At 38.0% G+C, this 27589-nt stretch overlaps 1 protein-coding gene across 2 annotated transcripts in view; it reads right to left on the bottom strand.

The window, feature by feature from the left end:
- LOC122789773 (synaptotagmin-like protein 2) overlaps positions 1-27589 on the bottom strand; it is a 1041792-nt gene that overhangs the window by 203628 nt on the left and 810575 nt on the right. For both annotated transcript variants that reach the window (XM_044057212.1, XM_044057213.1), the window contains exon 8: positions 26159-26251. In XM_044057212.1, coding sequence (XP_043913147.1) covers positions 26159-26251 — 93 coding nt within the window. The remainder of the gene's footprint in view (positions 1-26158; positions 26252-27589) is intronic.

Raw genomic sequence — 27589 nt, 5'->3', positions numbered from 1 at the left:
TCAACTTTCATCTCTTCAGACCATAACACATTTTCCTGCATGCTTTTGGGAGACTTGATGTATTGTTTTGCAAATTTTAGCTAGGTCTGGATGTTTTTCTCTGTAAGAAAAGGCTTCCTTCTTGCAACCCTACCCCATAGTCCAGACATATGGAGAATATGGGAGATTGTTGTCACATATAGTACACAACCAGTACTTGCCAGAAGTTCCTGCAGCTCCTTCAGTGTTCCTGTAAGTCTCTTGGCAGCCTCCCTGACCGGTTTTCTTCTTGTCTTTTCATCAGTTTTGGAGGGATGTCCAGTTCTTTGCAACATCACTGTTCCATATTTCTATATTTTCTCCACTTTTTGATGACTGTCTTCACTGTGTTCCATGGTATATGCAATGCTGTGGGAATTTGTTTGTACCCTTCTCCTGACTGATACCTTTCAACAATGAGATCCCTTTGATGCTTTGTAAGCTCTCTGCGAACCATGGCTTTTGCTGTAGCAGGCAACTGAGTAAATATCAGGAAAATCCTACTAGGATAGATGAACTTTATTTGGGATTAATCATAGTCTCTTTAATTGATGGCAGGTGTGTACCCAAGTACACTGAATGTTGTAATTAAATCAAAAGGTGCTTCAACAAAGTATTAGTTTAAGGGTTTGCACACTTATGCAACCAGCTTAATGTACATTTTTTTATTTTTTATATTTTTCCCGTAACATATTTGCTTATTTTTCAATTGAATTATACAGGTTATAGATCACATTAAAGGAGGGAAAAGATTTGAAATTATATATTGTGGTCTCATTTCTTTATATCATAAAAACCTGGCATTTTAGCAGGGGTGTGTGCACTTTTTATATCCACTGTAGATACACATACACATACCTGTATGTCAGAAAAGGGTTGCATTTTCATGGATTTTTATATTTTTGGAGTTTGGTCAGGAAGTATTCACCCTCTACAGAGGCCACATCTGATTCTTGTAACGTAGTCACAGCCAGTAATACTGTTTATTGTGAAACCAACTTCTAGATACATTCAGATGTTCTTTTATAAATACTGAGACACTGTCATAGTTTGATAAATTCATAGTTTCTTATTAGGCTAATGATCTGTGAGGGTCATACAAAGGCTAGTCATGCAACATTTGAAATATATATATATATATATATATATATATATATATATATATATATATATATTTTATTTTATTTATTTATTTTACATTTGTTGACCGGGCTAGTCTATCTGGATATATGTCCATTTTCAGTAGAGGCCCGGGGAGAAAAGCTCCAATGAGTATTACATGGTTTCAGAAGGTGTTACAAAAGAAGTAATAACAAGTATAACACTAACAGTAAACAACTAGTAAATGAAAATTTTTTTTTTTTTAAATCAGGAGATTGCATATTACAATCTGAGAACCAAAAAATACATAAACTACAACCTATGTAAGGTGCTTCACAAAGAACATTACAATACAAAAAATTAATACATAAATTTTATAAGAGGAATGCTGAAGTGTAATGAGAGGTAAAGAAAAGCTGAAAGGAGTGTAGAGAGAGAAAAAAATAGGGAAGAAGGAAAGTAAAGAAAAAAGGAGAACAGAGTAAGTCTCGTTATGTTTCCAACAGAGTTTGAGAATAGGCAGTCACCTGTAGAGTTATTAGGACATAGACTTTTTAAAGAAGTACTGTGTATATATATATCTATACATATGGGATCTGTACTGATCCCCAAATGACAATATCACCGAATCACTAACGGCTGGGCATACTTACGCAAAAGTGCTTTTCACCGAAGAAGCACTTTCGCATAAGTATGCCTGTTGCAGAGGTCGTACTATGGTGTGGATAAGGGAAAATTCCCTTTTCCCCACTGAAGTGCGATCTCGGAGTGAAAATATTAAAGTAGGGGGTGTGGGGGCACAGCCCCACATATGGGAAGTGAAGGGGGGCTTGCCCCCCTGCAAAAATGTTAATTTAATGTTTTTTTTTTTGTTTTGTTTAACACACTTTAGTGAAAGCGCTTTCACTAAAGTGTGTTCGGTGATAGTGATCCATATATATATATATATATATATATATATATATATATATATATATACATATACACATATATACACACCCATATATATGTGTATATATGTATATATATATATATATATATATATATATATATATATATTCAAATATATATATATATATATATATATATATATATATATATAGGTCTACCTCATAACACCAACATGCCAAGACACAGACAACGAAATAACCGACATGACAAATCCGAAAAAAAAAGAAAGTTCAAAAACATGAAACGTCATATGCCCGACAAACCACAATCCCGACAATCAACAAAACAAATACCTTTCTCGAAAAACACACACACAGCACAAGCACACCAGAAACTTTACAAACCTACACTAAACCTTACATACGCAACTATCTATGCACTAACCTTAACCCAAACCCTAACCCTAAGGTCCGTCACTATCGCACACTTACCTTACCCGCACCCTAACCCTAACTCATTTAATCCGCCCCTCACCCTTAACTCTATCACTATCGCACACTTATCTTACCCACACCCTAACCCTAACTCACTTAATCCACCCCTAACCCTTAACTCTGTCACTATCGCACACTTACCTTATCCGCACCCTAACCCTAACTCACTTAATCCGCCCCTAACCCTTAACTCTGTCACTATCGCACACTTACCTTACCCGCACCTTAACCCTAATTCACTTAACCCGCCCCTAAATCTAAAGTCCATCACTATCGCACACTTACCTGACCCGCACCCTACCTTAACGTCCGTCACTATCACACACTTACCTTACCAACACCCTGACCCTAACATCTGTCACTATCGCACACTTACCTTAACATGTCGGTGTTTTCAGCGTCGGGATTATAAGCTGTCGGTTGTTGATCTTCCGGTGTTGGTGTTCTCGTCGTTGGCGTTTAGAAATTTCTGCGTTTTCATGTAGACCCATATATATATATATATATATATATATATATATATATATATATATACATACATATATACGTATACACACACACACACACACACACACACATATATATATATATATATATATATTTGTGTGTGTGTGTGTGTGTGTAAACACACATATATATATATATATATATATATATATATATATATATATATATATATATATATATATACATACACACACACACACACATATACATATAGATATCTATACACATGTACATATAGATATATATATATATATATATATATATATATATATATATATATATAGAGAGAGAGAGAGAGAGAGAGTAGTATATATAGAGAGAGTGCCCATAGCTGGGAGGAATTAGTGAACCTCTCCCCCGCCATAACTTCTACCATAACTATCACACAATTCAAAAAATCACTTAAATCACATCTCAGGAAAACCTGGATTTGCCCATGTATAACATAATCTCTTTACAACTTATTCCCTACTGTCTCTTTCCTAACCTACCTATTTTTAACCTAATGCAGATTATGCATCTTAGATCTAAACTTGTAATCCATTAAGACAGGTAATCTCAGCATTGTTATTGCACATCTCTCTATTTTTGAACATTGTCTGTATTTGCCATTGTTGTATCTAATTATGGAGGTTTTCTTTAATGACAGCTAATCTCAACATATTTAATTTGTATGTCACTATCTTTGAACATCTGTTTGTTTTTGTCTGTATTAATATTGTTGTATGTAATTATGGAGCTTTTCTCCCCTGGCCTCCACTGAAAATGGACCTAGTCCAGTTGGATTATCACGGTTAACAAATGTAAAACAAATAAAATAAAATAAATAATTTTTGGGACAAGGGTACGAAACGGGATGAATTTGTGATTTCCCATCCAATCATCCAAGCTACATTTGAAAAGAGTAAAATACATTCTTTACTTAAATTAGATACTTTGTGATAAGCACCTATCCATCCAGCTTGTTTTATTTATGTTGCAGACAAGATCGAGACCCCTTGAGCAGGTTTTTCTGACACTTTTGGACTTATGAACGTGTAATAAGTCTGACAGGATAGCATCAGTTGAAGCTCTATATGCCAGGCAAAGGTCATCTTGCAGAAGCCTGTAAGTGACCGAGAAGAATGATAGAGCTTTGCGACGGTCAGCATAGCCTTTGTGGTTTGGGCCCTTGATTTTTGTTTTTAGTGAATAAGCATTGTGGACATTAACTGTGTAGGTTTTTGAGCAGATGCATACTGCAGGGGGCATTATACTCAGTGATAGGCTTAATGAGTGCTGAATACAGTGGAACTGTAACATTCTTGTTATGTGTCTTGGATCAAAAACAACAAAAGGAGGTATATGTTACCTTGTGTTGTAAGCACAACAAAACTAGGAAATCACCCATTTTACTGCTGAGACATCTGGTATATGAAAAAGACAGATTCATCTGTTTTTGATTTGCTGCACGTCACTTCAGGCTGACATGTACTGAATTTGACATCTGCAACCAGACTGCTGCATTGTTTTTAAGTTTACTGCCCCCTAATACTAATGAAAAGGTATCTTGGGGAGAATGCTAACTCCCATTTAATGAGTCCTGATGACAACAGACAGCTTTCTGGTAGAAGGTTAAGGAAAATATTTTTTGGTACTCTCCTCCATGTATTTGGTACCTGACTCCAACTTGGCTTAATGCCATTTTAGGGAGCTGAAGGCTCTAAATGCCTCTTCATACAACAACACAGTTTTCTGTTTTCAGCAGCAAAAAAAAAAAAAAAAAAAACCCTAGCTATTTTGTGTCATCTGAAACCCAGAAGCTGCAAAGTAGGCTCAAGTCTCACAGTACTAACAGTGTCAGTTCTGGCAAATGTTTCAGTGACGTTACATAATTTGCCTAAAATGTACGTGCAATATTTAATATAAGTATATTTAATCAGTGCATTTGAAAAATCCCAAATGTGTTTATATTATAAATGGGAAGGACATTTTTTGGAAAGGCGAGTCATAAAGGGGGAACAGCAGTCAGAGTAACACACAGAAGGACAATGGGAAGGGGCAGGCACTGTGAGGCTGGGCAGCAATTGTAGTGTTTGGCAGGACAGGAACCCGTTTTTTTAGTAAGAAGAGTAGGTAGGGAGGGTAGCATGGGGAAGGTGTGGGTATGAAGAAAGGTATAGGAATGGCAACAGGACCAGACAAACAGATTTAAAAGACAGAAACAGACAGGGGAAGTGCCCATACAAATGGAAAGACAACAAAGGAAAGACATAAACCGACTGGTGTAGGGCAACAGATGAAGGTGAGAACTGGAAAACAAAATAAGGAGGGTTGACATGTAAGGAAGGGGAACACCATGATGGGGATAGAGTGGGGTGAGGACTGCCTGCCAAGCTGCACTGTAGTGCACCCAACCTGATCTCAGTCACATTTCTGACTTCTCTCACAGCTGGTCCCAGCCACTGGTGTCCTTGGGGTAGGGTCATGCAGTTGTGTAACTGTAAAAGGTCCATGAGGATGTGGTCCAGTGTGCCAATATGAGTGGCTAGCTGCAGCACCATCACAGGCCTCACTAATCCTTTCATTCCCACTGGGTGATCAAGAAGGGGCCCCTGGTGACACTCTCCAATGGGGGGGTCTACTCCCTCCATGGAAAAAGCAACACCAGAGGCCACCAGTGAACCATCCTGGCCATTTCTCTCTGCAGGATGCCCTTCATCACCCTGTACAGAAGCTGATCTGGAGACTACTGGGGACCCAACAGATGATGGAGAGGCAGGTGCAGGGTGTGGTGCCATTCCACATTCAGCTCCATGGCAAACACTGCAGAAAACATGAATGTAAATTAGGAGAAACAAAACAACAAAGAAAAATAATAATAAAATAAAGAAGATGACAGTGAGAAAGTGAAATACAAACCAAAAGCAGTGCTGACTTGGTTATGCTACAACGGCTTGTAGTACATGCCCTGAAAGTGGAAAACTGCTATTAGCTAAGCAGTAGCAGCAAAAAGCAATGTACAGTTGATATGCTGGCTAGGGAAATGTGCACTATGGAACTATATTAATAGGATGGGTCTTGGCTTAGACCCCCACCTCCAAATGTTATAATCACATAAACAGGTCGATAACATAACTGTGTACGTCCTACTATTAAAAGGTTATTTTGCTTTACTGTATGAGTACCAGCATAGTTAAAAATGCAATTTTATTGTTTCTGTACGTCTCAGAAAGTTGAATGCTTACTCTGGCAGTATAAAGACTATGCTTCAGTGACAGAGTTGTGTTCCTGCCCAGCACTTTCTCCAGCTTTTGAGGTAGCACCCAGTGGTGACGGCTCCTAGGGTGACATGTAATCTCCTATTGATTCTAAGCTGGCAAAATGTGCATTTCCAAATACCTATTCCTATTCCCCAAGTCTGGTGTTACTGTCCCTTTTGTGTCTACACCCATGCCTGTATGTTGCACAGTCCTACACTCACCATTGTCTTTCCTCTGTTTGTGTGATGTCTTCTTCACCAATATGTTCCCCCAAACACTGTCAGTCATATCTGTCTTTTCCTGTGACCTATTGTCCCCCCCCTCTTACACACCTCTTACTTCCACAACTTCCTTCCCCAACTTCCCGTCTCAACAAATTAATTAAATAAATAAATAAAAGGGCATTACAAACTTCTCAACTTTCTGGATACATCAGTAATACGCACATGACAGGCTACAATTGTTCAGCCTACAACATGTAGTTGCCTGACAAATCATGATAATTACTATCAGTAAATGATTACAAATATTGCTGTAGATCAACATGATTTTTGAGCTAAAAAGTTGGGAGAGATGCTGCTATCCTGCCACCATGCTGCGCATCCCTCATTTGCTCAGCTTATGCTGTACCCCTACCCTGCCACCATGCTGCTCATCCCTCATTTGCTCAGCTTATGCTGTACCCCTGCTTGATTCTCCTTTTCACCCTGTTCTGTACTTCCACTTGCAACATATAATACGGTCATTCAAATCATTTTCCTGTGGTCATACATTGTATGACAGTTGGCATAGAGCAATATCGATGGTCATACATAACCACAGAGAAATGATATCTCCCATCCTGTGGCAAAAATGAAGAAAAATCCTTGACCTTGACACAGGCAAATTTGCTTTCACATAAAAGTAATTAAACTATATTAACATAAACATACTTCACATATACTGCTATATATCATATAACCTAAGCGGTACTGCATAAATTATTCAATTCCTGCTTTTTTTAAACAAGAAGCATCTTCATTAAACCATCACATACTACGTAGGCAGTCATACATTTATATAACTGAAAACAAACTACACTGACACAGTCCTAGTCACAAGCATTTTACATCACAAACCATACTGACACACTCCCAAGTGCAAACATTATATATCTCTTATAATCTACCCAGTCTTTGTCGTTCAAACAATAAATAGCTCATTTAACTCCTGCCACCTTTTAAGCCTCATTCTTTCCTTGTATGTATTGTTTCCACAATTCCCATTTTTCCTAAGTAGTTTGCTCCTACCCTTTTCTAAAGATCTCAGTTCCAGTTGTTTTATCTCTGTTACTATATTCACTACTTTCTGTATAGTTGGTTTACATTTTGATTTCCATTTTCTAGTAATTGCTTTTTTGACAGTCACCATTGTTAGGCACAGCAAGGCCTTACCCTATCTAGGCAATTCTGATTCTGTATTATAACTCAGAAAAATCATCTCCCTCTTCAGACCAATCTGCCTACCCAGCATCTCTGACAGTGCAGTCCATCAACTCACCACACTTCCAGAAAATATGTTCCCAAGTATCTCTTTCTTCCCCTTCACACCTCCAACATTGACAGTGCAACCCGCTAGGAATCCTTAAAGTCCACCAACTCACCACAATTCCAGAAAATATGTTCCCAGTTACCTCTTTCTTCCCATTCACACCTCCAACATTTACTGTCTACCTGTGGAAAAATTCTCTGGAGTCTACTTGGGGGAATAAAAATAGCTATGTAAATATTTCCAAGCAAAAATCCTAAATCTTCTAGATTTTGTTGCATATTTGGGAGATATACATATATCCTCCCATTGTTTTTTTGTGAATAGCTTATCCAATCTCTCTTCCCAATCCTTTCTAACCTCCTCTGATTGATTTTTATAGTTATCGTGCAATATTTTATATGCTCTACTAATTATTTATTTTTTTAATGGCAGCTTCTGTTCTAGCTTCTATTACAAACTCTACCAGTGCTAGTCTTTCATTTAGGAGCCCCCTATTTCTTTCTCTTTGCCTACACTCTGGTATCAATCCCTGATAGGGAAGGCAACCTCTAACCTGCAGTCCAAATAAATTCTTTGCATCTTCCCATTCTGTCATCTTTCCTTCTCCAGTTATTTGCTCCCAATACCTTGGTTCCTTTGCCAGTTTTCTCCAAGAAATTTTGGCCCCTCTTGTCTGTTGTCTGTATCCCTAATTGCAGTCATCCCTACCAGCAGAATCTCCTTTCTCCATTCCCATGTTGGTTAGTTCTTAGAATACTTTCTGCTACTTTATGGACATAATATTCTGCATGGTTATTGTTATTCTCTTTAAAGGCCTGCATCCAAAATCCTAGTCTCTCCTTGTTTTTTGAGCTTCCCCCATGTTTCATCATCATCCTTTTCCACTTTGAATTATAATTTTCTGCTTGTGCTATGTATAGGAGTCTTAACTGTGTAGCTCTGAAATACCCCTTCAAATTGAGTAATCCCAATCCACCCTGTTCTGCTGGAAAAATCAGCTTATCCCACTTGACACTTGCTATCTTCCCCACCCAGATAAAGTCCTTTAGCTCTTTATCAATTGCTACTGACAACTTCTCCTCTGGTTGATAAAAATATGCCTGACTTGTGTATAAGACTACAGGGACTAAAACCATTTTAACTGCTTGCATCTTACTATCCATATCCAAAGTCAAAGTAAATTTTATTGTCATTCAGAAATCACAAAAGTGTAAAAACTGAACGAAATTCCGTATCTCCAGACTCAATATGCAGACAACATATAGACTATTTTCACAGACATTTACACATGTAACACCCAACTATTACATCCTGGACATGCAGGTAGACAGACTAATATTGCACATAATTAGAAACACATTTTAACACTTTTTGAATGAAACACTTAGTTGCATGAGACTTTAGTATTGCACAGGTACTTGGTTACGACATTGTATTGATCCTTGCACAGAAACAGACATTTAAGTATTGCACTGTGAACATTAGGGGATTGCACTATGGATCTTAGAGTATTGCACTATGGTTAATTTATGAATTTGCATGTATTGCACTGAAAGAAGAGATATTTTACTGCATTGCTACTGCCCTAGATGCCCTATAAGTTACAGTCATGGTGAATATTGTATTAGGTATTAGATATTATCCATATAACAAAGCTTCCATTTTCTCAGTTTTTGTATTATCTTTTGTTTAGTCTGTTCCCATATATCCTTAGCTGCCACACTAGAATAATAATGCAGTAAAGTTAATGCTTTCCCTGTAACAGCTTCTATGCTTCAATGTATTCACGGTGTGATGAGACCATTCTCAGTGTACTGGATACAAGGATCTAATTCCCTAAGGGTGGTATGTTGTTCTACACTATTTTGTTTCCAGCATGCAAATACATTTCATTCCCCTACATTGTGTTTTTTCTGATGCTTTCTGTGAGTACTTCAGTGGCACACTGGGCTAATGTTTCAGAGATTATGAGTGACAAACTCATGGGTTCAAATGCATTTAGGTGTGTTTCTGTTTTCTTGCTATCATGCATTCCATTTCCCTGAAATGAAACATTACTATCATCATTGTGCAAATTCTGTCAGGCAGATTGTGACTTTCTATCCAAGTGTACATATGGATATGTCTCGCATTGTTATGCTAAAAAGTTGTGAGATATGCACCTAAACAACCTCCATCCAGCTCATTCTTTATTGGCTCACCTTGTGGTCTTCCCTCTGTGTGTTTACCATTTTCATCTCAGTCTTATACTCCCAATTCCATCCTTCAACCTGGCTGAAAAATAAATAAATACAACACATATGTCCACAAAGGGCTGTAAAACAACTCATCTTTCTGTGATCATACATTGTGAGCCAGTTGGCAAGATCAGTGGTCATATATTACCACAGAGAAATGACACTTCCCTTCCTATTGCAAAAATGAAAAAAATCATTGGAATGCACTATGATCAGTCATGGAGATGAGCTAGGCACAGATGCTCAGTAGGTAAATGTACAATACAGTTAAGTGAATGCTTTTATTCTATTTCGATGGCTGAGTGTACTCAAGAAATCTCTTCTTGTTCAGTGTATTGGGTGGAGTATTTGACTCCCATTAGGGTTGCACAGCTTCATAGGTTCATAGGTAGGTACTAGGCTATTGGCCAATAGCCTAGCAAAAAAGGTACCCTGGCTTTCACTACCCATGAAAATGATTTTCCTGTGCCCCTGTCGAGCAGAGCCACAGAGGTGATCCCTGGGGTGAATTTTCTATTTCCCATCCAATCATCAAGATTTTGCTTGAAGAGTGCTAATGAGGAGCTTTGTTTGATATAGATAGGTAGTTTGTTCCAGAGTATGGGAAGTCTCTGGGACAGGAATCTATCCCCCCAGCATGTTCTATTTATTGTGGTGACAAGGTTTAGGTCCCTAGAGTGTGTAGCTCGGAGGGATTGGAATTTCTTTAAGTGGAGCATGTCCAGCAGCTCTGGGTTTGACATAGCTTTGTATGTTAGGCAGAGATCGCCTCTGAGTAGGCAATATGCGACGGAGTAAAGCTGGAGTTTTTTGAGACGATCTCCGTAGGGCATCTGTTTGAGGCCAGTAATCCTCTTTGTGAGGTATTTCTGTGGCCTTTCCAGTTGTTGTAGATGTCTTGTGAGGTACATACCAAAAGGGACATTTTACTTTATAATGGGTCTAATGAGTGATGAGTAGAGGGGAACAATGACCTCTTTTTTCCTGGATGAGAAACCTTTTGCGATGAGGTGTGCCATGTAGAAGGATTTCCTGGCTACTGTGGCAATGTGATTATCAAAGGAGAGACTAATGCCCACCCGTGTCCCAAGGTCTCTTATCTTATTTTCGGTGTTAAATAGACTACCACATATGTGGTAGCTCATGGGTACAGAGTTTTTACCAAAGGGGATAACAATGCACTTTTTGGCATTGAGCTTGAGGCCATGGCTTTGACACCAGGCATCTGTCTCAGTGAGGCCCTTTTGTAGGATGTCCACATCATTAGGAGTTTCGATTATGGCTCCTACTTTGCAGTCATCTGCGAACTTCATTAGCCAAAGACCTTTTGTGTTAGCCTGGACTTCAGAGAAGTAGATACCAAACAGGAGAGGACCCAGGACTGAACCCTGTGGTACTCCACTTGTCACTGGTCTGAAGTCGGATTTGGAGTCTGCTACTTTCACAGTGTGGGTTCTGTCAATGAGTCAGTTGGCAACCCATCTTGTGACATAGGGATTTATGCCTAGTTTAGTTAGTTTATCTATAATTCCAGAGTGGGGGATGGTGTCAAAAGCCTTGGCGAGATCTAGATAGGCTATGTGAACCACCATACCCTCGTCTACGGCTTTGGTGACTGCTTCAAAGAAGTCTATCAGATTTAGGAGACATGATCTACCTTTTACAAACCTGAACTGGGTGGGGTCCAGAATTTGGAGATTACCAATGTCTTTGTTTATAAGTTCCAGAATGATATGCTCCATGGCCTTGCAGACCAGGCTCGTTAGGCTAATGTGGCGGTAGTTCCCAGGGTCCGTGGTGGCTCCCCCTTTGTGAAGTGGGATAACCATTGCTGTGCACCATTCATACCTCCCAACCATACCGAATTACTCGGTATTTACCGAGTTTTGGGGTCCAAATGAAGGGGTGCCACGATTCCCGATTGGCACCCCTTCATTTCCGATTTTTTTGCTTCATTTTTTTAAATCGCGCTGTCGGAGCTGACGTCATCATGTGCATGATGACGTCAGCGCCGTCAGGGCTACCAGCCAGTCAGAATTGAGCTCAAGGAGCTCATGTCATTATTTCCGGTTGTCTGTGAGCGGGAATACAGTAGCGGCTAGCGAGAACCAGGTAGCACCACTAAGGGCAGCAGTAATGCTTATTTTATTTTTTTTGCAAGCTGAATGCGAGCAGGAATATAGCAGCAACGAGAAGAATTAGAGGCAGGAGGCAGCAGTACTAGCGGTTTTATTTTTCCACGCAGCAGGCAGCGCGAGCGGGTACTATACGTGGGACAGATAGACAGATGAAGTAATCGGATAATTAGGTAAGTAAATAAATAAAGGTGTGTGTTTATGGGATGTTCCTGCTGTATGACATTTTTTCCTTAAGTGTTGGGAACAAAGTAAATGTAAGCCAATAAAAATTAGTCGGCAAATAAACATCCCAAAAGTAATTTGTCACAGAGAGGTTGTTCCAGACATATTAACTATATACTTTAAGAGAATGGAGCGGGTCAGATGTGGCTATACTTCTTTTTGTAAAAAAGGAAATTTTACACAAAATGTTACACATTCTGGTATGTTGCAGGGCTTTATTAACTGCTGGAAATTATGGGGAATAGTCCCATGTTTTGTTTTAAAAATGCTGTATTTAAAAAAAATAACTTGCAAATCAGCAAGCCAAGCAGCTCTTGTCGTATTAGTCAGAAGGGCACATTTTCTTGTACAATTGCTTATTCTGTAATTTCTTCAGAAATGCAAGTGTTATAATGTATCTAACAGAGCATAATATATGAACTAACATATCATGAGGCCATCTCTTTACATTTAAAAAACTGTTCAAAAATAAAAATCCAAACTTCTTGATCATGTATAGGCAGTTATTAACAAATGTTCCCCAGTTAATTTGCCAAAAGGTAATAAAAGTTTTAACATTTGACTTCTCAGGGATAGTATATTTTAAACCTTAAGTGGCAGGTGACCTGAACATCAAATCAAAATTAGAAGAGTAGACAGTTGTAGATTAATGCTCATTTTTCCTGTGATCTTATTTGTACAAATGCACAAATTTAAATAAATATCTCTGCATTGTACTGATATTCGTTTTTTGAGAGTATAGTGTTTGCTTTTTCAGTTGATGCTTTGTTCAAAACATTTGAAGTATATTTCAGTTCTTTCTTTGTTAAAAAGTTGTTTTACATCCTTCTTTATAGCTTTCCTTTCTCTCCACTTGCATTTTAACTGAAAAGAAACAATTCTGCCCATTTCTGCACTGCTTAGTTACCCCATCAGTCATGTTTTACTTTTGTGCTTGAACCTATTTGCATTGGAACATACATACTTTTATATTTTTTTACTCCCTTGAGTTATGTAAGTCCCTTTCAGTTTTTCTTGAGCATACAGTGAATTGTTATATTCTATCTACAAGTTTTTAACTATTGTCCAAACATCTCCTGTCTGTGCACATCTAGAAATATGGTTTTTAATACTGCAATGCAAGGCACAAACTATATATGTGGAATAAAGGTGTCCATTGTAAAGCATGGTTTTTCACTTACTTCCCTTTAATAGACCATGAAGAGGCAGTTTATGTTTTGTTTCTATGCAAGCTAAAAACAACTCATGTTACTGATCACACTGTCAAATTCTAGACATTTGATGACAGGTTACTGGGAAGTGCAGATTCTATGATCTACAGTGAAAGTTCTCTTTTGAGGTAATAATCTGGATATATCTTTAGGCAGTAGTTATAATATTCACCACTGCGCAAGACAATTACTTTTTTAAAGCTATTAGAGTGTGGGTTGCATTTAGGTGACACGAGATGAAATACATTTTCCTGGACTTTATTTTGTTTGTACAAATTACAGACAAATATCAGGCATAGGGTTAAAAAAGCCATTGGTGGAAGGCAATATGGCAGACTATCTGAAAGCAAAGGGATAGCACATCATTACTAAATGATCTTTACTTTGGCTTGTAAGAAAGATGAGTGCATGTGTAGGAAAGTCAAAATACACTATTGTGTCCATTATTTCTTCATTCACCAATACCAGATACAAGGGGGTGTACACAAAAAGTGGTGGTCTCTATAGGGTATGCAGTTTGTGAATGCAAAGGAACATTATGTTATCATTGAACAATCATAAGTATGGTTTGAGAGCAATAAAATAGATAACACACATTGCTGTGGGCATTATTCCTTTCATTTCATCACAGACGAGCATTTAAGTTGTACAGATAAAGTGGTTATCTTTGAGGTTGCAGAGGTAGGTTGTATGTGAAAGCAAGAGACATTAGAATTATTTGATTTCTATTAAACCAACATCAATGTAACATTTTTGAGAGGGTGGCTGTGAACATATTTTAGAGCAAGAAGAAAAATGCATTACTGCAATTATTTCTTTCACTTTTATCAAAGTCAAAAATTAGAGCTGCACATAGAGAGTAGAAAGATATGTGGAGAAGACCGATTGTGTGTGTGTGTGTGTGTGTGTACAAATGCACAAATATACATAAATATTTCTGTATTGTACTGATATTCATTTGAGAGTATAGTGTGTTCATACAATGTGTTTGTGTTCACACTATAGTCTCAAACGAATATCAGTACAATACAGAAATATTTATGTATTCGCTTTTTCACTTGATGCCTTGATATTTCAGCTAAGTAGCTGTTAGAGCAAATGGCAAGTGGCTTTACTTGTGGAAACTAAGCAACCTTGAGAAGGTTGCTGATGTGGTTGTTGGGGAGTGTTTGAAGTCTTGTGCAGTTAAATGAAACTTTGGACTGTTATTAGGCTATTTTTGGTACTCAAGAATTTGATTCTAAAGTGTGGCTCTGAGTGGGTTGCTTAGTTGGACAATGCTGTGGGGCTTTTGGGGGCTAGAATAGTATCCTCTGTGGTTTCTTCGACTGCATATCATATTTTTTGTATTAAGAGTTGAGAGCTATGGTGAGAAGTGAGAACACAATTTATATTCCCCCATTATTGGCTTTGTTGTTTATCCAGGTTTTTTGTGCTAAGAGGTTGAGAGAGCTATAGTGAAAAGTGAGAACTGAATTCAGTAATGATAGCCATTAAGTTTCAGTCTTCCTATTTTTCAAGCTGCTGATTTAACACACTGGTATGTTGCACTGACTGTAGTATATAGGATTCTGGTTTCAAGACTTGTCAGTAACATGTATGGTGATAGCACAAAATTCTATTCTAGCAACTTTCCAAAATTATACCAGCAATGTTTAAAATGTGTCCCTGGTTTTTGACCCTTTGCCCCCCACCACCAAAAAAACTTTATTTGAAAATAAGTGCAAGAAGCTGTGAAAGATGCCTATGGCTTACACTACTGTTCTGTTTATAGTTTGGTTGTGGAAGTAGACTTTTATGATAGAAATGTTCTGAATTGGGCAGTTTTGTAATTACTGGTTCATGCATTTTGTTCATTGCCTACAGTACAGCCTACTGGAAAAATGTTCATTCAAACAAGAAATTTAAAATGCACTAACAAGTGTGCTGTATTATACAAGGAATATAACTTAGTCAGGAAGGTGTATCAAAGAAAAGAACACATGTATGTTTCTTGTTTTGTGTGCAACGGACCAATGATTTGAAAACAGCCCAAAGGTAATATTTATCCACCACTGGCCAGATGCATTTTTTTTGTATGTGGTGTGGGTTTCAATGCTGTTTCACTGAAAGTGAGTTTCAAGGGCAGAGAAGTTTTAATGTCAAGTCTCTTTTCATTGTGAGACAGTATTGCTTTGTTTATCAGATGTCTGTCAGTGTTTGTGCATTGACGTACTGCAAAATGTAAAAATAAAATCCAAATAATCATTGATTGTAGAAGTAAAGCAGTATGCACACAATAGTGTTTATGGTAAATGGGGCGAAACAGCCAGGACATTGGAATCTGGTGATATATTTTGTTTGTTCTTCAGTTTGTGTTTGAAAGCTGGCTGGTATCCCCAAATTCCATCGGAGTGGGTGGGGTTACATAATTATTTATGCAAATTATATGTTAATCAGCGTACAGATTTGTACCTATTTTTCATGGGCCTTGTCCAGATTTGTGATGTTTCCAGGTTGAGAGGTCTGGCACCATTCAGTGGGCACAAAGCCTGAGGTGAGGCTATGATTGAACGTGGTACTTAACTGGGGTGCCAGTTCATTCTGTAGTTCATGTAGAATGCAGCCTGGAATGTTGTCAAGTCCCATGGATACTGTATTCTTGGCTTTGGAGAGTGTGTTTTTTACCTGTGCAGCTATGATTACAGGAACTTTGCATTCTTCCGGTATAGAGATGGGCCCTTTAGGGGGCAAGAGTGGGTAAAGTTAGCACTGAACCTATCTGCCAGGATGTTGGCAATATCAGTTGGTTCTGCATATTTAGTGCCATTGTGCTGTAACTCAGAGCAGATCTGAGTGTTGCCATTGAGATGATTCTTGACATAGCTGTAGAATGTTTTCAAAACTAGCTTTGGAGGATTTTATGAGGATCTCAGCCTCTTACTGAGGATGACCAGGGAGTTCCTCCAATCATGGGATTTTACTCTTTTTTTGCAACAGTTTCTTTCTTCTGTTGTAGAGTTTGTTGATGGCAGGGGACCACCTGATTGGCTTCCTTATTTTGGAAGATAGCATCTTGGTTCTGTTAGGGATAGCACAATCCATGCACTCGGGTAAGTGCTTATAAAGTGCATTTGTGTATGATTCAGCAGTCGTACCTCTATTGTCCATCTGCATGGGTGTTGTGAAGCTTGCCACTTCTATCTTAAGAAGCGTGAAGTTTGCTTTGGATAAATGTTTTACGGTGGTTTCCCTAATGGGGGTGGGATGTGGATGTCCAGGGTGATTAGCTTGTGGTCAGATCTGACCAATGAGGAATTGACCTCTGGTGTGGAACACCAGTCGGCCATGTTGGTAATGACCAGGTCTAGGGTATTGCTGCCCCTGGTGGGGGTGTGGATAAGGTGATCCAAGACGTTGGAATTTATGAATTCCAGAAATGTTGAGCAAAAGAGTTGGTACATGAGTAGCTTTCCCAGTTAATGGTGGGGTAGTTGAAATTGCCCATTAATAGGGTGTTGGATTGTACCCTAATATTTTCCAGTGTATCAAGAAATGAGGAGTGGGAATCCTGGGGCATGGTGTGGGATCTTTAGCAAGTTATAATTTGGATTGCGGTCTTCCTCAAAGTTAGTTGCACTTGGATAATTTTGGCTGCATTATGCTGAGCAACTAGCATGGAGGTGTGAATATCCTTAATGAATATGGGCACGCCTCCACCTTTAGTGTTTCGGTCCAGGTTAGGTGGCCGAAAGGTGTGGTATGAATTATAGCCTGGTAATGCAGGGTGCTCTCTGGAGCCTTGAACCAGGTCTCTGTCACTGCATAGATGTCGATGTTCTCCATTTTAAGGAGTGCCTCGAGTGAATGCATTTTGAGGTTTAGATACATTTTCCTGATATGTATGTGTTATGAACCCTTTTAAACTAATATAAAAGTGTATCCCTGTTCTAATGTACTACTATGTATAATGTCAATATGAAACACACGGGTTCAAATCCATTGATGTCTATCTTTCTTCTTCACCCACTTCCATCTTGTTCAGTCATTATTTCCTCACATTGTGTTGCACCCTCTGCTTGATGCTCTTTTTATCTCTGTCCTATACACTTTCAAACCTTTAATCTTAGCAAAAATATATAATGGGGTTACAAAAGAACAAAATTATCCTTCTGTGGTTGTGAGTTGCACAACAGGTCTCAGAGAACAATAGTGATGTTCATACATAAAGAGAAACAGCATTTTTCCTATAATGACAAAAATGAAGAAAGGTCCATATCATGCGTGAATTACTTAGCATGCAAATATAAAATAAGGTAAATATAACACATGTATGTAACACTTTCCTGGCTCTGTGCAATCATGCAGTGATTTATACATCTTCAATACACTGGAGGGTAGTTTTAATCTCCTAATTTATTGTTTTCCAGTGTTCAGTTTTCAGTCTTCAATACTTCTGTGAAATTCTTGTGAATATTTTTTCTGACATCTTCACTATGTTATTATTTGGGTTCACTTTTCAATATGTTGGCCTAAAGAATATCAGTTTGAAAGGAATAGGTTCAAATCCAATGCGGTCTACTTTGTATTAACTGCAAAATAATCCATATCATGTGCTAATAAAGTGCCATAGCTTGCACATATGAGCTAATTGCTGACACATCGCACCATGCAAATATGACAGAATATAAACATAATGCCTGTGTTCTAACTGCTTCCATGGCTTACTGTACTCATGCAGTGATGTGCACATTGTCAAAACACTGAGTAGAGGGTTTTAATCTCCTGATGGTTGTATGTTGTTTTACAATGTTCAATTTTCAGTCAATACTGTGAAGGTTTTAATCTCCTGATGGTTGTATGTTGTTTTACAATATTCAATTTTCAGTCAATACAGTTCTAGCAGTGAGTGTTAATATGACTGCCTCTATTTCATGCCATGCTAATATGCTGTTCTTGTGAATATCAGTGACAAAGGATGGGGTTCAAATGCACTCAGGTCTATTTCTCTTTTTCCATGCTATCATGGATTCTGTTCCCCTGAAATGAATTTTCCAGCAAACTTTCCTATGAGTGCTTCCATGACATCTTGTTAGTGCACTGGTACAGAGAATATCAGTGACAAAGGCAGGGGTTCATATGCATTTAGGTATTCTTTCTCTTTTTGCGCTGTTGTGTATTCCATTTCCATGAGATGTGTTATACTGACACCTTCCCTTTAAATAATTCTGTGATGTGGTTGGCTAATGCTTTGGTACATGCAATACAGTGACAATGCAGGGTTCAAATACATTTTACATTTTGGTGTATTCTAATTTTCTTTCTATCATGTATTCTAATTCCCTGAAAGGAAACATTCCTATCATCAGACTGTAAATTACGTTAGGGGGTTTGGCACTTTCTAACCAAAGTTATGTATGGATTTGTCTATCATCATTGAGCAAAGATGTTACGAGATATGCTATACCCCCACCCATCCTACTCATTCCTTATTTTCTCACCTTCTGTTGTACCCACTGCTCCCTTTTCCTTTTCATGATTGTTCTATATTCTGCTTCCAAAATATAATATGGTATAAAAAGATAGACAAAACACACCCATGACTGAAAATGGCTTATACAAATAAAAAATAATTTTCACAACAGATAGTAGAGAACAATGTTAATGGCCATATATAACCACAGAGAAATGGCACTCCATGCCCTGTGGTAGTAATGAAGAGAAAGGGTCTATATCAGAACATTGAACACTTAGGTTGTTGAATGCCTAAACGTCAACACTTAAATGTCGAACGCTCAAAACTGCGACCAGCCAATTAGGCAAATTTTTTTCTTGTGAAACAAGTCGCTTGGCCAACAACAACAAAAAAAAAACATACTTTAAAATCCTAATCAAGTGGGCGGCTTTACCCCCCACACCCCCCGATGGGGGGGGGTGCCTCCCACACCCCCCCCCTAACTAAATATACCAACTTTGAGATTGCTCTACATCGGGGAAAAGGGCAAATCCCAGATGACGGGCGATGATGAACATTGTTTTACAATGTTCAGTTTGCAGTTTGCAGTCTGCATATGCGTAATTGTCCAGTCGCAGTTGTGAGTGTTCAACGTTTAGACGTTCGGCAACCTAAACATTCAACAATGTAATAGGAACCCAAGAAAAATCCTTGGCATGAGACATTTGGTTGCACAGACAAGCTAAACCTTGCTACACATACCATTCAATGATGAAGTACAGTTAATGACTTTATTCCGACTTTTTCAATGGCTCATTGTACTCATGCAATTATTTTTAGTGTGTCAATGCACGGGTTTGGGGTTTCAGATCCCATGGTTTCTGTACATTGTTTTACAATGTTCAGATAGCAGTCTGCATATGTGATACACATCCTGATATGTGTTTGCTTTGACTGCTTTTACTCTGACAGCTGCAGTAGCTTCCCTGGAGAATTTCAGTAAAGGCCTGCCTTTCTTTTCTTGACATCATTCTGCATATCTTTTACATTTCCCTGATATACCTGTTTTATAATTGTGTTTACTGTGACTGCTGCAGTGGCTCCCCTTGCTAGTAATCTGTGGATACACTGGCATGTGGTCTGAAGTGATGGGTCATCTCCCCTGAGGGTATCATATTTTCCTGTTTTTAATGACAGTAACATTATAGTACAGTTCCACTGCTCATATTCTGATGTTGTCAGATTTGGTACAGGTCAGTATATCATATTGCTTTATTGTATCCCACCTGTCCTGTTCAAGACTTCACATTATTCTACATTCAAGTGTTGTTATACTACCTTCTCTATCCTCCTTTCCAACATGCTTTATGAACAAGCCCCTTTGTATTTTTTATATCCATCTCTCTAAATTCTGTTGCTGTGATATAACCTGAACTCTGCCCTCATTCATCAGTGCTATATTCCCTTTTATTGCACATCTCTCTCTATATATATATGTGGGTCCGCTTCTAAATCTTAAAAGCTCATAATCTTGAAATTCAAAACACTGAAGCCAAAATCTTCAAAGTTCAAAATACTGAAAACTCAAAATACTGAATTTCATAATATTGAAAAAAAATTACAGGATACTAACACTTACTATAACTACAGCAGAAGTACATAGAGAAAGAAATAAAAGACAAAGCATATTAGTTTACTCCAACTATTAGCAGGGGGGCAAGCCCCCTGCTTCCCCCATACCTCCTACTACTTAAATATATCAACTCCGAGATTGTGCTTTACTACACTAAGATGAGTTATGTTGTTGTATAGCAAACTAAAAGTGAACATGACTAAGGTTACAACAGGCAGTCATGAAGCACATAATGGTATGTTTGCCATTTTCTCCTGTGGAGTGCAATCTTGGAGTTGATACATTTAAGTAGCAGGGGGTGTGGTCGACGCAGCCCCCCACCTGCTTATAGTTGGAGAAGAGTAATATGTTTTGTTATGTTGTTGTGTTGGACAATTGTTAAGTGTTGGTGTACTCTGTTTTTTCAATATTATGAAATTCAATATTTTGAGTTTTCAGTGTTTTGAACTTTCAGGATTTTGGCTTCAGTATTTTGAATTTCAAGATTATGAGCTTTCAAGATTTAGAAGCGGGCCCATACTTTTACTCAATGAAAACACACTACACTGAAACTCAAATTGCAGAGATCAAACTGCCAAAAGTGCAGCTCTGCAAAACTTCATGCTACTGAACCTCACTTCTTCAAAACTCACATCACCGCTTCAGGTCTGGAATTGCAGAACAGGTGCAGTGTTTTTTCTTTATTTGTTTAAATAGCTACTGGGACTGTATCTGATACAGCACTCGGAGCTTCTGGTGTAGATCACGATACAGTGCGGATAAGGAGAATTACCTTTTTCCCACTGTAGTGCAATCTCATAGTTGGTATATGTAATATGCAGGGGTGTGGGAACCCCCCCCTGCAAAAATGTGTGTAAAGGTTAGTTTTGTGTGTTTTTGTGTTTTGGGGAAGTGTGTTTTGATAGTGTGAAGTTTCATAGAACTGTACTTTTGGCAGTTTTTCCTCCGCGATATGAGTTTCGGTGAAGTGGGTTTTCATTGAATAAAAGTAGACCCATACAGATATCTATATCTATATATATCTATGTGCACACACACACACACACACACACACACACACACACATATATATATATATATATATTTTTTTTTTTTTTTTTTTTTACAGTACATTACATGAGCATTGTCAACCTGTGAGTGCAAGCATGCCACAAGTACCAAAGGTGCTTGTGTACCTTCAATTTTTACTTCTTCTGCTTGGACTTATCTCTGCCCATAAGGTGATCTAACACAATGTTGCCATGAGCTGTAATGCGGCTTTAATAAGAAGCTCCTTATCATGCATACAGGCCTGCTTGCATGCATGTTTTATTAGAATTGCTGCTCATCATACACACAGTATAAATAGTACTGGCTTGGCTGCAGATGTGGTGTTTCTGTATCCCTGGGAATGTTATTACTATCAGTTAGCATGATACACATAATGTGTATGTTATTTTATATACGTGTGTCTTAATGCAGGACATGAACCTAAATAAGTTCCTTAGTTAGTTCTGATTACTTTCAAAGAAGCTATATGCCCGACTAGACTAATGATATGTGGTTAGTGGTGCTTGAAACAAACAACCACATAAAAACTGTAAAGAAGCTACGCACTCACCACCTCAATAAAATTAATGCAAATGCTAAAAATACCTTTTTATTTGTAGGGCATATGATCTACTTCAAATTGACTACTTGTTAAAGGTTCCCAAATAACTTAAAACATCCCCAAAAGACAGTTGCTGTGAATAAAACAACATCTTCTGCATACATAAAATAAGATGTCAAAGAATTGCTTTATGCACTTGGAGAAATGTTCCGCAGTTCTAAACAGAGTGAAATAGCTAAACAAGCTAATCAAATGATTAGAGCCTACAAATACTGTTAATAATGCATTTCACAGCTGAAACAAAACACCATATATGTTTGTCACTCTGGCAAAGGAAACACCCAGAGATTCAGAAAGTGTTATTTCAATGCAGAATAATTGTCTCCAAAGGTTTCTGAATTGTGGTAAGCCTCTCTGATTCACAGACTCCTCTACCATTACAGTTTTCCTCTGGTGGTGGCCATAAAACAGAAGGACGTCTCATTGCAGAAGCTTAATGGAAGTGCGGCAGATTAGGATAGTGGCAATTTCAGATTTGCCATGTATTCTCCTGCCAGAATGGTTGCAGTTCTGGAACAACTTGGCAGAGTAGAATTTCTCTACAGAGTTATTTTTTTTCTGTAGCAGAAAAAAAGTGAACAACCCCTTTTGGTAGCATACACCTACTTACACCTATGAGAGTCATGGTACAATTAAGTATAATGGCGCCATGTGCATGCATATTTGTGTGTGTGTGTGTGTGTATGTGTGTGTGTGTGTGTGTGTGTGTGTGTGTGTGTGTGTGTGTGTGTGTGTGTGTGTGTGTGTGTGTGTGAGTGTGTTGCCTATTCTACCACAATGCATGGTCTGGTAAAGAGAACACTAGTGTTGACAGGTCAGATACAGCAGGGTTTAATTCAGAGGCATGGTAATAAGCCACTAATGAGGTACTTCCCTGTGCAGTTTTACAATGTCTTTGAATCAGAAATTCTCTCTGTTACTATAAATGGCCATCCCGAATTGGTCACTTTGCATGGCTGCGAAATATTTATAAATTCCAGGGAAAATCAAATATCGTAAGATAAGTCCGTTTTAGAATATCTTATTTTATTTTGAAATCAGTGTGAAAATTTTAAAATTAACAAAAAACAGACTATTTCACTTCTTCAGGAATTAGGAGTCCTGTATGATATGAATTTCACTAATGCAGTAATTCTGCTTACAAAATTGTTACCCTTTATATTTTCATTAGAATGAATGGATCCGGGAAGTGAGATATTATATGACTTTTCATTCTTCCCAGTCCCTCCATCCTGCTTCACATAGTACCAGGTAATGGGTTATCCTCCAAACAATATGCTGTGCTCATTAACTCATTAATATCTATATTGTGTGGAATGCCACACAATAAAATTCATTAAAACTGTACAAAATAGCAATGTTATCATTAAGAGGTATTCTTTACAGTGATAATAGTTACTGCTTTCATAGGTTCATAGGTTGGTACTAGGCTATCGGCCCTAGGGCCTATACAAGTCTAGCCATAACAATTCCCTTTCTTCCCACAATACTTACTTCCCCGGACCCCTGTCTAGTAGGGTGACTGACGTGATTCCCCAGGTTGAATTTCCTATCTCCCATCCAATCGTCAAGGTTCCTTTTGAAGAGGGCCAAAGAGGCGCTCTGCTTGATATGTATGGGCAGTTTATTCCAGAGTCTGGGGAGTCTCTGGGTCAGGAACCTATCCCTCCAGCATGTTTTGTTCATTGTGATGACAAGGTTTAGATCCCTAGAGCGTGTTGCTCTGAGAGATTGGGATTTCTTTAAGTGTAATATTTTCCATAAATACAGTAATATATTATAAGAAGCACAAACTCAAAATTATATTTTTTCTAAACTTTTACAAACAAATTTTTATATCTTGAAATTGTACAACCTAGACATATATTGTTAGAACATTTTTGTTAGCCAGACATAAACTTTCACGACAGCTTGAAATTCCTCTGTAAGTGCATGCTTATTGATATATTTACAGAAATATGAAAATATATATCTAATTGTATAATTAGCAACCTATATCAGACAGTTTTCTTCAACACCATCTAAGGTTTCACCTAATGTCATGAAGCAGTTTCTAAGTCACTTGGTTTTTAAGTATTAAGTACATATGGAAATATTGCTTATTTCCATAATTACTAACAAACAACTAACAATATTTCTAGCACAGTGTGATGTAAACTGGCAATTTCAATGAATTTTCCTGTCTCCCACATCGGTGGTTCAAAACAGCTATAATTCCTGGGTATGGGAGCTGACTGTGGATGAAAATAACTAATCATGTTGTTTGATCAAGTTAAACAGTCGTTTACCTGGACAAGTATTATTGTAGCACTAGTGTGTATTTGTTTGAAACAAGTTTGAATACTTTACGGTGACTTTTTTTGTAAAACAAAAAGTGAAATATATTATCGTGGTTATTACTTTTTTATCACATGCATCTGAGGTGTAGCCAGTTAACAAAGTGGCTATAATTACTAGATATGGGAGCTGTCAGTGGAAGAAAATGATTGGCCCTGCTGTTGTTTGCTCAGTCTGTAAGTAGTTAAGGATGTTTTCCCTCTTTGGCCTTTGAAATCAGAAGTAAAACCCAGTTTGTTGCCTCTTTACAAACATTTCTTGATACATACATAAATGAAAAAGTTGAAAATTCTCTAAAACATATCACAGAACATGTACAATATGGCTTCTGGAGGGCCTAGTGGCCATGAGACCCCTAACCTAATATAACAGTTTTTTCCAACATACTTTTAACAATTTTTCTGTGGCGCAAGCGTCAAGAACCCCCACCCCCCTTACAGATTTTGGAATTTTGTACTCATTCAACAATCAGTTGTATGACACCCCCTGTTTGCTATACAGATGTTAAGTCCACATAGTAGCTCTATACAGCTACTGTGGAGTTAGCCTTATGGTTTAGGTAGGTTACATGGCTACCAGATACTTACCAGATCTCAGGACTGGCACCAAAGAATGTGCCCTATATCCCTGTTTCAGGTGAGGGTCTTAGATTCATTAACTGAACAATCATGTGGGGTGTATTCTAGGTGGTTATTAGTCTGCACCTGGGGCACTTTAGATGGCTGTTAGTCTGGCCTCGCCCCTTAGACCAATTTGCCAATGATGTCCCTCCCAGCAGCATACCCTCCATATCTCTTAGGATCACAATAACTAACAAACCCCGCCATTACAGTAAGCTCACAATCTTTTGCACAGTTATATGCACAGCCCTGCAGATGTATTAATGTGGCAACACTGGCGTAGTGGCTTAAAGCTACTGTTTTACTGTGATTTTTTTCCCCTGACTGCGTTTCTGGTTGGTACATTTTGGGTAGAATTTTAATGTTCTCCAGTTGCCAATGTGGATTTTCACTGATGTCTTAAGTTTCCTCAAACATCCCAAAAAACATCTTTATGTGTTAACTGGTGTTCATTATTCCTCAAACTGTCTGTACAGGAGTGTGTGTAAAAGGCATGTAAGTGTGTGTGCATAGACATCTCATCTAGTACTGGATGAATGCCTTATGCGTGTCACTTGCCATGACAGACTTTGGCTCCCCCGCGACCCTAATCAGGATAAAGCATATACTGAAAACAGTGATAAGTGAATTAGTGACACTTGCTAATCCCTTTCTGAACAACAGTTTCCTTTTGACAATATAAAATTATTGCTGAATTTCCAGTACTGTGTGATAAAGGATCAGTTTAAGATGTGAAACAGATCATATCTTCTATAAGCATTACTGTTGTGTTCTTTTTCAGATAAAAATCTTGTTAAGATGATTGCTTCACTGTTTCTTTAGTCATTTAAATACTTGCAGAAGACAGAAACATCTTAAAACAGGGTAAACACTGAAAAGAGAAATCACTTACTCTCTGTACTTGTGTAGATGTTCACCATGCTCTTTGCTGTGCCACTACTACCAGCCCTGGTTAAGGCCATCATTGCAGCAGATGTGGTTGTGCCTTTTAAAAGAATAAATAAAATGACAGAAAACATACAGAAAGCAAAATACAAAATTTAAATAATTTAAAATCAGAATGGGTTCTAAAGGAATTATGCCTTAGTATCTTAGTAAAATCAGTTACACTTCATCAGTTGAACTTTACCTTAAGGCTTTGCATATACAAAATACAGTGTAAATACAGTCAAAACTATTCACAGTTCTTGACCAAACAGCAGCCTCCAGTACACATTTTTCCAAAATTAAACTAGGACCTTTTCCAAACACATTCTAATGGTATTTACAACATCTAATATGCTGACACAGATATTTACTCCTCTCTTGGAAAATGCTTGCTGCGTAAATCTCTTCAGTTTGTCTTGAAGGTCTTCATTGTCTTGATGTTTATGTATCTAAAATGATTTGCACATTTACTGCCTTATTTTGAAAGAATCTCTTAATAACACATTTGACTCTACATAATAAAGCATAAATTGCTTCTCTGAAGGAGTTGTCAGTAACTTGAGCGCACTTCCAATTTCAATCAGGTGAAGAAAAAACATTCATGCTTATAAGGTATCACTGGGCAATTATTTTAGCTCAGTGTTTGTAACCATGGCTAAACAGGCATAATGGCACAGTACATGTGCCTGAAGAAACTATTGCACTGTACTGTATTTTCCTTAGTTGGGAGCTATCCATGTTGCTATATCACAGATAACATGGCTGCTCCTTCACATTATCTTATATATCTCTGAGTTCACTTTGTTTTATGTTACAGAACTCATTAGCAGCTAGTCTTCACCATTTGACAGTGATATGCTGACCCACACCACTGTAACCTAGAAAGCAGTGAACGACTTTAGTGCTTTACTGTTCCCTTTTTCTGCACTCTACATGACCTTCCAGTAACCAGCCAACACTCATGTGTCATCAGCAGTGTCACTGGAACCCCTGTGTCTGGGCCAGTTGTCAGTGAGAACTCCTGGCGATAATGTACTTCACATTAGAATGGTTACTCTCCCAAAGTCTGCTACAATCTAAGTTCCAACTAGGTTTATTTATTTATGTTACATCAGAAGGCACAGTTTATGATATAAATTTTTTTGCCATTTGCAGCAGCGAATGGCTGATATATTTAGCTACATGCAGCTGTGGCTCCTTTTACATAGGACAAACCTCACGACTATTAAGACTGGGAATTTCTGAACATACTAGTGACATAAAGAATAAAAAACCAAGCAGTGCTTTATATAAACATTCCATAAAACATTCATCTGCCAAGTTTAGTTTCATGGTTATAGATATCATGAAAGGGAATAAATCCAACAAAGTGGGGTGGCATTCCATTCTTGACACA

The sequence above is a fragment of the Protopterus annectens genome, chromosome 15.part0 (assembly GCF_019279795.1).
Source record: "Protopterus annectens isolate FY-2018-M chromosome 15.part0, PAN1.0, whole genome shotgun sequence".
Lineage (NCBI taxonomy): Eukaryota > Metazoa > Chordata > Ceratodontiformes > Protopteridae > Protopterus > Protopterus annectens.
This window is presented reverse-complemented; position numbering and strand designations above follow the sequence as displayed.